We start from the raw sequence: 13763 nt of genomic DNA on the forward strand, positions 1-13763 counted from the left end.
TGGGATCCGTGGCCACAGCTTGCTGAATCATGGTCTGATTGGCTGGAAGGAAAATTCTCACTTGAGACACTGAATTTTCCATGGCTGATTTCTTCTTGGATTCTTTTAATTTTTGGATTCTGTGATTTCTGTCTCCCCTAAGTAATTTCAGTTGGCTTTCAGAACTTGTATTGAGCTCTTTCTTCTTTATCAGCTTTCTACCTCTGGTTTGCTCAGACTAATCTTCTGCGCAGCCCTCAGGGCACTGCAGGCAGGGGAAGTGGCCCAGAGGCAGTGGAAAGCCACGGGCAGCTGGTCAGGGTCCATGGCTCAGCTGTTCAGGCTCATGTTGTGACAGTAACAGGGAGGACAAGAATCTAGTAGAAAGACTGCATGCAAGGCTGTGACCACGACCAGATTTCCCTCCTCCTTTCTCTCTGGCCAGGGCTGGATTGCATTTATTTGAGGAGCCAACGACCCATCCAAGGATGAGAGGCCAATTTCTTTACTTTTCTCGGTCTGAACATCCCTGAGCATCCCCCTTCATTGTCTTCCTGAGGCAAATCCTGAAAAGCCCAGGGGCTGGAGGAGGGGGATGCTGCTCATGATGCTTTGGGTAGAGAAAGCTGTGAAGAGCATTTTGGTAAACAGACAAGTGGAAGTCTCGTGGGGAAGGCCCTTGGGGTGGGTGGGGGGACTTTTGCCCAGGATTGGGTCTATGCAACCACTGTCTATATAATAGGTAGGAGCAGATCTAAAGCCCTTCACTGCTGTTCCCAGGCTTGCCCACATGGTGCCCTTAAGAGCCTCACTGTACAAGCACCACACCCCCATCTCAGCTCAATGCCTCACCTGGGCTTTCTCTCAAACTCTTCTTCTCACCTCTTCTCTTTTTTCCAGCCACCCAGCTGTAGTGTCACTTCCTGTAAGAGGTTCTCCCTAACTCCCTCCTCCTCCCACATCATACTGCTCTCTCCTTCCTCAAAACTTGGATAGCACAGGTGGTCTGCATTACCCCGGGACACTGAGCACAGACAGCCTGCTTCCAGAGCTTGCATTCTTAAATATATGGTGAAATATTACAACGTCATGGGGCAATCCCTGCATAATTGCCCGATCTCATTCCTTTGCCTCCCAGAGGTAACCACCATCTTGAAATTGGTGTGTATTTTCTCACTCATTTTTAAAAAGTAAGCTATTTTTAAAGAACAGTTTTAGGCTACAGAAAAGTTGTGAAAACAGTGCAGAAGATTTTTACATCTTACATTAGTATTAACATCTTGCATATGTGCTAAGATTAATGAACAAATATTGATACATCATTATTTTTTTAAAAGATTTTATTTATTCATGAGAGACACAGAGAGAGAGGCAGAGGCAGGCTCCATGAAGGGTGCCAGATGTGGGACTCAATCCCGGGACTCCAGGATCACACCCTGAGCCAATGGCAGATGCTCAACCGCTGAGCCACCCAGGGATCCCGATACATCAATATTGACTAATATCGATACTTCATTTAGTTTTCCTTAGTTTTTTTACCTAATGTCTCTTTTGTTCCAAGATCCCATGTAGGATTTAGTCACCATGTTTCCTTAGGCTCCTCTTGGCTGTGACCATTTCTCAGATTTTCCCTATTTTTTTTTTTTTTTTGGTGACCTTGACAGTTTTAAGTAGTGCTGGTCAGGAATTTTGTAAAATATTCCTCAGTTAGGGTTTGTCTGGTATTTTTCCTATTAGACTGGAATTATGGGTTTTAGGGAGGAGGATGATATCCCATCATATCAAGGGCACAGAGTATCACCGTGACTTACCACTGTTGATACCAACCCTGATCACCTGGATGAGGTAGTATTTGTCAGGTTTCTTTACTGTCGAGTTATTCCTTTTTCCCCTTTTCCATACTGTACTGTACTCTTGGGAGCACTGTATTCTAGTTCATAGAGCTCTTTCTTGCAGGCCCATATCTTGGCAATTCTGATACTTCTGCGTCTGTATACTGGCACTGAATTAAGTGAATGGCTGGTGAATGCTGAGAGCCAGGTTTCTCACTTTTGGAGTGGGAGTTTACAGGTAAGCAAGGGGAAGAGGTTAGAATTATGACAATTACAGTAATGGGTTACAGTTGAAGAATCAGTAGGAATCCATGTTTAGATTAAATATATTCCTATGGCTGCATATAGAAACAATTTTAGATATGTCTATAGATGCTTCCTTGCTCTGTCTAGAAGCCAAGGGGGTCTAGAAGCAACAACATCCTAGTAACAAAGAACATACCTAGTACTCATATCTTGGTTTCAAATACTATTTTCCAGGAAGAGGAATCAAGTTTCCTTGGAGAAACGGAATTTTACTACAAATATATTTATCAGTAAATGAACATATTATTGTTTTGCAAGTATGTGAACTTTACACAAGTGGTTATCGGAATGTATGTATTTTCTTGCAATGCTTTTCCCCCTTTCAATTTATCATGTTTAATACTCACACGCAGATTTACATTCATTTTTATTGTTGAATAGTAATATATGGTATTCATATTATACAACACACCCATTTTACTATTGATGAATATTCAAAATGTTAGAAACAGAGCTGCTATAAATATCTTTATAGAGGTGCCACTGAGATATTTTTAGATGAGATTCTGTCTCCTATGCATTGTCTAAAAAGTTTTTTTATTTATTTAAATTCAATTTCGTTAACATATACTATATTATTAGTTTCAGGGGTAGAATTTAGCGATTGATCAGTTGCATATAACACCCAGTGCTCACTATATCAAATGCCCTCCTTAATGCCCATCGCTCAGTTATCCCACCCCCACCCATATCACCCACACCCTGCCAGCAACCCTCAGTTTGTTTCCTACAGTAAAAGAGTCTCTTACAGTTTGCCTCCCTCTCTCTTTTCATCTTATTTCATTTTTCTTTCCCTCTCCCTATGTCCATCTATTTTGTTTCTTAAATTCCATGTATGAGTGAAATCATGTGGTATTTGTCTTTCTCTGACTGACTTATTTTGCTTAGCATAATATCCTCTAGTTCCATGGATTGTTTGCTTCTGTTTTTCCAGATTGAAGTTCAGTGTTGACATTAGTATGATTGAAAAGAGGCTAGCAGAGGTAGGGGAGAATTTGTGAGGACAATGAAAGTGAGCATGCAAAGTCTGTGGCTACCCTGTATGGGACTCCTGGAACACACAGAATTGGTTCTGAACATTTATATAACTACTGAGGGGAATTGCTGGCTATGTTAGTAAAATAATCTTGAACTTGATCAGATAATGCCAAATTGCTTTATAAGTTAGTTGTACAATGTATACTCCTATCAGCAGGGTTTAAGAGCTGCTATGATCCATATACATGCCAAGACTTACAATTTTCAGACTTTTAAATATAACCTATCCGAAGAATGAGAAATAGTTCTTACTGTGATTGTGGCTTTAATGCATGCTTCCCTGATACTCAGAGATTGAGCATTTTTGTGTCTGATTATTTGGCTTATCTGTGAATTGCCTGTATATATCTTTTGCCCACTTCTCTAATTGATTATTCTTTTGTTATTGATATATAGAGCATTCTTTGTAACTTTTGCATACTAATTCTCTGCAGTTAAGTGAATCACATTTATACCAGCATGTTGCTTCATTTTTTTTTTAAAGCTTTTTATCTTTTTTTTGTTGTTGTTGTTAACTTTTATTTATTTATGATAGTCACAGAGAGAGAGAGAGAGAGAGGCAGAGACACAGGCAGAGGGAGAAGCAGGCTCCATGCACTGGGAGCCCGACGTGGGATTCGATCCCGGGTCTCCAGGATCGCGCCCTGGGCCAAAGGCAGGCGCTAAACCGCTGCGCCACCCAGGGATCCCTACTTTTTAATCTTTAAACAATGTTTTAAAAATTTTGATCTTTTAAAAATTGTGTCTTTTGATTAACGTGACTTGTTACTAAAAACAAAACAAAACAAAACTATGACTTGTTACTGTTGATGTTGACCTTGGTGACCTGATTGAAGTAGTGTTTGTCAGGTTTCTCCACTGTCAAATTATTCTTTTCTTCCCTTTTCCATATTGCACTACACTCTCGGAGGCACCATATTCTAGTTGATCAAGTTGTTGCTCAAAGAGTTGACAATTCTGATACCGTTAGCATGGTAGTTTTTTCATCCAGTTACTTCCAATCTATTTGTGTCTTTATATTTAAAATCCATCTCTTGTAGGCACCATATCATTGCTTCTTGCTTTTACATCCATCCTGACAATCTCTAGTTTTTAAGTGAAGTGTTCACTCCATTTATATTTATTATTTATTTATTTATTTATAATAATAAATTTATTTTTTATTGGTGTTCAATTTGCCAACATACAGAATAACACCCAGTGCTCATCCCGTCAAGTGCCCCCCTCAGTGCCCGCCCTCCGCACTCCTCCCCTTCCACCACCCCTAGTTCCTTTCCCAGAGTTAGGAGTCTTCCATGTTCTGTCTCCCTTTCTGATATTTCCTACCCATTTCTTCTCCCTTCCCCTCTATTCCCTTTCACTATTTATATTCCCCAAATGAATGAGACCATATAATGTTTGTCCTTCTCTGATTGACTTATTTCACTCAGCATAATACCCTCCAGTTCCATCCACGTTGAAGCAAATGGTGGGTATTTGTCGTTTCTAATGGCTTAATATTCCTCGGTGTCCATCGAAAGATGAATGGATAAAGAAGATGTGGTTTATGTATACAATGGAATATTACTCAGCTATTACTCATCCATTTATATTTAATGTAATTATTGATATGGTTGGGTTTAAGCCTATGAGCTTGCTATTTGTCTTCCACTTACCCCTCTTTTCTATTCTTCTGTTCCTCCTTGCCTACATTTTGGGGTTGATCTACTATTTCATGCTCCATCTTATTTTTTTGATTGAATTCTTAGCTTTAAGTCTTTGTTTATATTTTGTGTTGTTTTTCCCCTAGGGCTAACACACTATGCTGTGATTTACATTTTCACATGTGTTATTGTGTGCTTATTTTCCAGTCTGTTTGGTGAAATAGATAAATAAGTGGAAAGTTTTCCCAGAGGAGAAAATGTCCGAATTGAGCCTTGAAGGCTGAACAGGAATTGGTCAAGTGAAGGGAAAGATGTTACATAGTTCCAGGTTGTGGCAGTGGTGAGTGTAAAGACAAAGAGGAAGAAGTAACTGACAATTTGTTCAGGGAGCAGTAAGACATGTGGCATTGCTGAAGCGTAGTGTTAAGTGGTGCAAATGGAGTGTTGAAAAGAAGTTTAGGGAGTTCCTATTTGAATTAGAAATCTAGAGCTGGCTCCATGGTATTCATGTCATTAATATTCATTAACTGAATGAAGAGATTTTGAACAGAATTATTGCCTATAACACATTTGTCCCCTCCAGGTGTTTATAATGCCTATTTTCATTTTGGGGGATTCTGTCTTTTTGAAGTGAAGACGTTTTAATTTTCAAATTCTCTTGTGAGAAAGAATATATTATTCTAAAGGAGTGCTTCTTGTAATATAACATATGCAAGGGGTTTTCCGGGGTAACTGGAAAAAATGGGGCATCAGTTTCTCTGTATCCAGACTGCCCTAGATGAGATAGTGCCACTGATATTATATATACTTTTCTTTCTGTCAGCTTTATTGAGAAATAATTGACACATAATATAACTTATTGTATTATACACATAAATGTGTACAACATGTAGATTTGATAGACTTTGTTGTGAAATGACTACCACAGTAACATACCTCCATCACCTTACATGAAAATGTTTACGGCCCACTCTTTTAGCAACTTTCAAGAATATATACAGTACTGTTAACTATAATCACCATTTCAAGTTAATTTTTGTGAGTGGTGTTAAGATAGGAGTCAAATTTTATTCATCTCCATGTGATTATACGGTTTTCCCAATACTTTTTATTAAAGAGAGTATCTTTTTCTCATTGAGTATTCTTGGATCCCTTGTCAAATATTAGTTGACTGTATATGCAAGTATATATGCATATGTATATGTTTATTTGTGGGCTCTCAATTTTGTTCAATTGGTTTATATGTCTGTTGTTATGTCAGCCCTATTGATTACTATTGCTTTGTAGTATAGTTTGAAATCAGGAAGTGTTATGCATCCAGCTCTGTTCCTCTTTCTTCTTTGGCTATTTAGGATCTTTTGTGTTTTCATACAAATTTTAGAATTGTTTATCTTTTTTTTTTTTTTTAGAATTTTTTATCTATTTCTGTGAAAAATGTCATTAGAATTTCTATGAGGATTGCATCAAATCTATAGATAACTGGCATGGCATGGATGTTTTAATATTAATTTTTCTGATCCATGAGCATAAGATAGCTTTCCATTTGTTTGTGTCTTCAATTTCTTTCCTCAAAGTTGTTGTAATTATCTGTGTACAGATCTTTCATCTCCTTTGTTAAGTTTAGCCACGAGTATTTTATTGTTTTTGATGACGTTGTGAATAAGACTTTTATTTCTTTTCATATATTTCTTTTTGGTATATAGAAACACAACTGATTTCTGTATGTTGATTTTGTATCCTGCAACCTTACCGAATTTGTTGATTAGTTTTAACAGTTTCTTTTTTTTTTTTTGGTAGTCCTTAGGATTTTCCATATATAAGATAATATTATCTGCAAGCAAGGACAGTTTTACACTTTTCCAATTTAGATACCCCTTATTTCCTTTTCCTACCTGATTGCTGCTATGGTTAGGACTTCCAGTACTATGTTGAATAAAAGTGGTAAGAGTGAGTATCTTTGTCTTTTCTCTGATCTTAGATGAAAAACTTTCAACCTTTTGCTTTGAGTATGATGTTAGGTGTGGGTTTGTTATATATGGCCTTTATTATGTGGAGGTATATTTTTTCTATATCTGTTTTATTGAGAGTTTTTATAATAAACAGATGTTGTATTTTATCAAGTAATTTTTCCACATCTATTAAGATGTATTTTAATGTATTAGATGATTTTTCTGTATCTCTTGAGATGATCATATGATTTATATTTTTCATTCTATTAATGTCATGTATCATATTTATTGATTTGCATATGTTGAACCATCCTTTCTTCCCAGGGATAAATCCCACTTGATCATGGTGTATGATTTTTTTAATGTGTTGTTGAATTCAGTTTGCTAATATTTTGTTGAGAACATTTGCATCTATATTCATCAGGGTATTGGCCTGTAGTTTTATTTTCTTGTAATGTCTTTATCTGGCTTTAGTGTCAGGGTAATGCTTATCTCATAAAATGAGTTTGAAGGTAAAATAGCTCCTCTTCAATTTTCTGGAGGAGTTTGAGGAGGTTTGGCATTAATTCTTCTTTAAATGTTTGGTAGAATTCACTAGGGAAAATATCTGGTCTTGGACTTTCTTTTTGGGTGATAGTTTCAATCACTGGTTCAATCCTCTTATTGTATTGGTCTGTTCAGATTTTCTATTTCTTCATTGTTAAATCTTGGTAGGTTGTGTGTTTCTAGGAATTTATCAATTTCTTCTAGGTTATCTAATATGTCAATGTAAGGTTGTTCTAATAGTTTCTTACGGTCATTTGTATCTCTGTGGTATCAGTTGTAATGTCTACTTTTTCTAATTTTATTTATGAATCTTCTCTTTTTCCCTTTAGTCGAGCTAAAGGTTTGTCAATTTGCTTATCCTTTCCAAAAACAAAAAACAAACAAACAAACAAAAAAAACAGTTTTTAGTTTCATCAATCTTTTCTATTGTTTTTCTGGTCTTTATTTATTTCTGTTCTGATCTTTGTTATTTCCTTCTGCTAACTATAGGCTTAGTTTGTTCTTCATTTTTTGGTTCATTGAAGTGTAAAGTTAGGTTATTTGAAATCTTTCATTTTTCTTAAAGTAGACATTTATCACTATAAACTTCCACTTGGAGACTACTTTTGGTGCATCCCAGAAGTCTTGGTATGTTGTTTTTCTACATTGTTTGTTTCAAGATTTTTTTTTTTCATTTTCCTTCTGATTTCTTCTTTGACTCATTGGTTGGTGAGAAATATGTTGTCTAGGGATGCCTGGGTAGCTCAGCAGTTGAGTGTCTGCCTTCGGCTCAGGGCATGATCCTGGTCCTAGGATCAAGTCCCACATTGGGCTCCCTGTGAGGAGCCGGCTTCTCCCTCTGTCCGTGTCTCTGCCTCTCTCTCTCTGTGTCTCTCATAAATAAATCAAGAAGTCTTCCAAAAAAAAAAAAAAAAAAAAAAAAAGAAATGTGTTGTGTAATTTCCATATATTTGTGAAACTTCCAGCTTTCTTTTATTATTGATTTCTAGTTTCATACCATTGTGGTCAGAAAAAATACTTGGTATGATTTCAATCTTCTTATATTTGCTAAGACTTGTTTTGTGACCTATCATGATATATCCTCGAGAATGTTCCATGGGTTCCTGAGAAGAATATGTATTGTATGGTTATTGGACAGACTGTTCTGTATATATTTGTTAAGTCCACTTGATCTAAGGTGTAGTTCAAGTCCAGTGTTTCCTTATTGATTTTCTGTCTGGATTATCTAGCTAATGTTGAAAGTGGAGAATTAAAATTATCTCCTATTATTGTATTATTGTCTATTTCTCCCTTCAGATCTGTTAGCATTTGCTTAATATATTTACATGCGTCATTTTTAAAACATATCATCTGTCTATATTTATACATTTATATATATCTATCATCTGTCTATATACATTTATATATATTTATATATGGATAAATATATATAGGATTGTTATATCTTCTTGATTAATTGATCATTTTATCATTGTGTAGTAATTTTGTCTCTTGTTATAATTTTTGGCTTAAAATCTATTTTGTTTGATATAAGTACAGCTGTGCTTGCTGTCATTTGTTTTCCACTTGCATGAAATACCTTTTCCATTCCTTCACTTTGAACATATGTATGTCTTTAAAGCTGAAATGAGTCTTTTGTAGGCAGCACATAGTTGGGTCTCATTTTTTTCATACAGCCAGTGAAGAATTTAATCCATTTACATTTCATATATTTATTGATCGGTAAGGATCAATATTAATGCCATCTTATTGTTTTCTGGCTATTTTGTAGTCCATGTTCCTTTCTTCCTGTTTTACTGCCTCCCATTGTGAATTGATGATTCTCACAGTGATATGCTTTGATTCTTTTCTCTTTATCTTTTGTAAATCTACTATAGGTTTTTGCTTTGTGGTTACCTTAAGGCTTACATAAAAACATTTTATGGGGGCTCCTGGGTGGCTCAGTTGCTTAGGTGTCTGCCTTTGGCTCAGGCCATGATCTCAGGGTCGTGGTATTGGGCCCTGTGTCAGGCTCCCCGCTCAGCAGGAAGTCTGCTCTGCTTCTCCCTCTCCCTCTACCTCTCCACCGACCTCATGCTCTGTCTCTCTCCTTCTCTTTCTCAAATAGAATCTTTAAAAAATCATTTTATAGATATAATAGTGTATTTTATGCTGATAACAACTTAATTTTGACCACGTACAAAAACTCTACCATTTTTACTCCTCTATGCTATGTTATTGATGTCACATTTTGTTCTTTTTATATTATATATTTATGAAAAATTATTGTCTTTTAACTTTCATATTAGAATTGTTAACACACGACCATATACACTATTAGAGTATTCTGAACTTGACTATATGCTTATATTAGTTAGTATGTTGCATATTTTCATGTTACTAATTAGTATTCTTTAATTTCAGCTTAAAGAATTTCTTCCAGCATTTCTTGTTAAGGCAGATCTAGTGGTGATAAACTCCCTCAGCTTTTGTTAGCCTGGGAAAGTCTTTATCTGACTCTCATTTCCAAATAATAGCTTTGCCAGTTAGGGTATTCTTGGTTGGTAGGTTTTGCTTTGTTTTTCTGGCACTTTGAATATACCATCCCACTCTCCTGGCCTATATGGTTTCTGCTGAAAAATCACTAATAGTCTTACGGGGATTCCCTTGTAAGTTACAAGCTTCTTTTCTCTTGTTGCTTTTAAGATTCTCTCTTTGTTTGATTTTTGACAGTTTTATTGTAATATGTGTTAGAATCTCTTTAAGTTGAGTTTCTTTGGTGAACTATGAGCTTCATGAACTTGGCTATTCAAATCTCTACCCAGTTTTGGGAACTTCTCAGCCATTATTTCTCTTTTTTAATTTCCCAATTTAAAAAAAAATTCTAGTAAGTTAACATATAGTGTAATACTGGTTTCAGGAATAGAATTTAGCAATTTGTCCTAGCCATTATTTCTTTAAATAAGTCTTTTGCCTCATTCTCCTTTTTTCTTTTGACGATACCCTATGGATTGCATAGGCTTTCTTCACTCTTTTTAAACTTCTTTCTTTGTTCTCTCCTGACTGGATGATCTCAAAGTTCTTGTCTTCTAACACGTAGATTCTTTCTGTTGTTGATACTGTTTCACTGTTCATTTTATTCATTGTATTTTCCACTTCCAGAATTTCTGTTTGATTCTTTTAATAATTTTTGTCTCTTAAACTTCTCATTTTGGTCATGTGTTGTTTTCCTGATTTATCTGAATTGTCTTTCTGTGTTTTCTTGTAACTCACTGAGTTTCCTAAAACAGCTGTTTTCATTTCTTTATTGGGTTAATTGCAGATTTCCATATCTTTGGGAAGATTATTATTGTCCTTTGATGGTGTCATATTCCCTTAATTATTCATGCTCTTTGAAGTTTTGCATTGCTGTCTGCACACTTGAAATATCAGTTACCTCCTCCAATCTTTACTAACTGCCTCTGGGAGAGAAATATCTTCCATGGTCCTTGCTAGGGTGACTAGGGCTTTCTTAGAACTTCTTTGGATACACGAGCTGCCATACTTCTTGCTCTTTCTTGTGGCAGAATTCTTAAGCCTATATGTTTTCTCTCAATCCTGCAGAGCACTGGACTGGGTGCTGACAGTCTCCCTTGTATTTTCCCAAAAGTGGTAATAAAGCTCAAGTTTGTGGTCCAGCCACAGGATGGGTATGTGTGTAGACGAGGCATGTGGAATGCTAGGAGTACCTGGAAACCAGTACTGAGCCATGTGTGAGTGAGATGTCCTTAGCGACTCAAGGGCAGGTTTCTTGATGTGGTCTGTGATGCAGTTAGTAGGATCCATGTCCTTTAATGCCCTCCAAGGGTCCTACGTACCTCCTAGCCTCTTCCTGCTTCTCTCATGTAGCTCAGAATTTAGTCCTCTGAATGTGGTGAAAGAGAAATAGGCTTCTTAGTCAGCATCCTGCATAGCTGGATTACCAGCTCTGGAAGCCAGCTCTCACTTTTACCTGTGAGAGAAATCATGGGCTGAGAGGATCTCTTTTGGCCCTAAGCTATGCTGCCTTGAGGGAGGAGTGATATGCATAAAATCAAACTATTCCTCTTTCCTTCTCCAATACATCCAAATTTATATTGTTTTGCTCCAATGATGTGCTGGAAATTCTCCACTGGCAACTTGGACTTCCCCAAATGTTCTTTCGTCCTTAGTGATTGTCTAAGGCAAAATTTCCTGGGGCTCCTAGACATGGCCAAGAGGAGCTAGAGCCAGTTCATGGGCCACTTCAGGGTCCCACAGCCAAGACCAAGATCTGTATGTCCATTACCTGATACATGGATGGGCAAGACTCCTGGGTTTCTTGGCATATAGTGCAGGATTCCACAACTCCCAGAAAGGCACTTTTGTTTGTGAATAGATGCCAAATTGTTATTGGGAGCAGGCGAGACATGAACAAAGGCTGTCTTATTCAGCCATGATGCTAGTGTCACTACCACATATATTCTTGAGTAAGTCCTTTCCCTTCTTTGGGGCTCTGTTTCCTCTTCTGTATAATGAAGAGTCTGTAGAAGATTGAATTTGAGAACATTTCCGACTCTGTAATTGATTTATCAGTTATTAAAACCTTGATGGGAATTGGTTTATTTGATGTTTCTAGCCATGAAAACTTCCTGAGAAAATTTATGGGAATGGGACCACCATATATATTTAATAGTGAGGCCTCTAATTATAAGCGACAGAAAGGAGATCAAGACAGTTTGGATAAAAAGGGAGAATTCATCCCTAGCATTAAGAGAGGGAGGTGTTATGGAACCCTAGAGGAAGAATAGAGCTGGGTCTTAGGGAAGGACTGAAATAAGGAATAGGAAAACCTGTAAGGATTATTCTTTATTCATTAGGTTTAGGTGATTGGTGAATATGGTGGTTGGTTTATAGACTGGACAGGCACTCCAGAAAGTGTTTTCTCCACCTAGATTGTTGGTTTTCCTTAAGGGTAGTGGTCTTAGAAATAGAGGGTGTGGGCTTGCCCAGTCCTGAGGGGTAGTCTCATTGAAGGTCTCTAGCTCTTTGGTATAGGGCAATGTGGATGTATAAGCTCCTGGGTATCTAAGAGAAGCAGGAAGAAAAAGGGTGTGTGTGTGTGTGTGTGTGTGTGTGTGTGTGTGTGTATGCCAAACTTCACTCTGTGTGAAGTAAATTTGTGTGATAGCAAACATACCTTCCTGGAGCTCTTTTGTTGGTTTGGGATTCAGACTGGCTCCCAACAGAAAATTCACAATAGACTTTCTTCTCCCAGTCAACCCAAACTGGGAAAGAAGAGGCAGTGAATGTGCTTGCTAATAAGGAAACCTCAGAGTGGAGTTGAGGGATGTGGCAGGGTTTCTGGCCACACCTCAAACCCCATTCCCCATCTACCCCATAAATGTAGAAAGCTAATTGATAAAACTGTCTAAGGGGTTGAAGCAAGGAAGCTGATCTGGGTAGAGTCTGGGTGAAGTAGGGATTGGCTGATCCCATTCCAGAGTGTCGTCATTCCTCAGTGACCTTCCTCATCTCTGTGCTGCAGAGTGAAAGTGTCCCTAGACCACCATCAGGATGGTGGGTGAAGGTCCCTACCTTATCTCAGATCTGGATCGGCGAGGCCAGCGAAGATCGTTTATAGAAAGATATGACCCCAGCCTAAAGACCATGATCCCGGTGAGACCCTGTGCAAGGTAAGCCAGAAAGAGGATTGGATGGAGGGCCAGGGTGGAACCTCCAGAATTAGTTTCTCCCCATCAGGAGAGTAGGCACTGGCTCTGCCCCCCATACTGGTGCTCTATATGCTTGTCCTTTGGTCATCCATCCATCCATCCATCCATCCATTTATTAACCACTTCTTTACTCCCATTATCCTTTGGTGAGAGGGAGACAATATCCAATGTTTAAGGACAGCTTTCATTGTGCCAGCACAAGTTGTCCAAGCACTTTACAAACATGGTCTCATTCACTTTTCACAACCGCCATGGAAGTATTGTTATCTTTATCTGATAGGTGGGGAAGTGAGGCATAGAGAAGGTAAGTAAGTTCATCAGTTAGCTTTTTCTTTGTAACAAACATTCTGTTAACACTTAGAAGCCTAAAACAATCACCATTTAGTTAGCATACAGTTTTATGGTTGGGTCAGCAATTTGGTCTGAGCTTAGCTGGGTGATTCATTTGGTCTTGACTAGGCTTACTTATAAATCTGCTGGTCAGCAATGTGGTTTACTTCTCAGGGTCAGTTGACTGTAGGCTGGGGCAATGGGGACAGGTGGGCCACATGGGCTATCAATCCTCATTAGGGTATCCTGGGCTTGATCACTTAGTAAACTGCCAAAACGATGAGTGGAAGCATATAGGGTTTCTTGAGACTCAGGCTCAGAACTGGCACACCATTTCTTTCACAGCATTCTATTTGCCAAATTAAGTCACAAGTCAGCCCAGATTCAAAGTGTAAAGAAATAGATCTACAGAGGGAAGCAGCTGCAAGC

At 37.8% G+C, this 13763-nt stretch overlaps 1 protein-coding gene across 4 annotated transcripts in view; it reads left to right on the forward strand.

Moving 5' to 3' along the window:
- The first annotated feature begins 12846 nt into the window (after positions 1 to 12846).
- Positions 12847 to 13763, forward strand: part of ABCC12 (ATP binding cassette subfamily C member 12) — a 65279-nt gene continuing 64362 nt past the window's right edge. For all 4 annotated transcript variants that reach the window (XM_041767344.1, XM_041767346.1, XM_041767343.1 and 1 more), the window contains exon 1: positions 12847 to 12965. In XM_041767344.1, the coding sequence (XP_041623278.1) occupies positions 12847 to 12965 (119 nt within the window). The remainder of the gene's footprint in view (positions 12966 to 13763) is intronic.

This window comes from Vulpes lagopus, chromosome 8 (genome assembly GCF_018345385.1).
Source record: "Vulpes lagopus strain Blue_001 chromosome 8, ASM1834538v1, whole genome shotgun sequence".
NCBI classification, from domain to species: Eukaryota; Metazoa; Chordata; class Mammalia; order Carnivora; family Canidae; genus Vulpes; species Vulpes lagopus.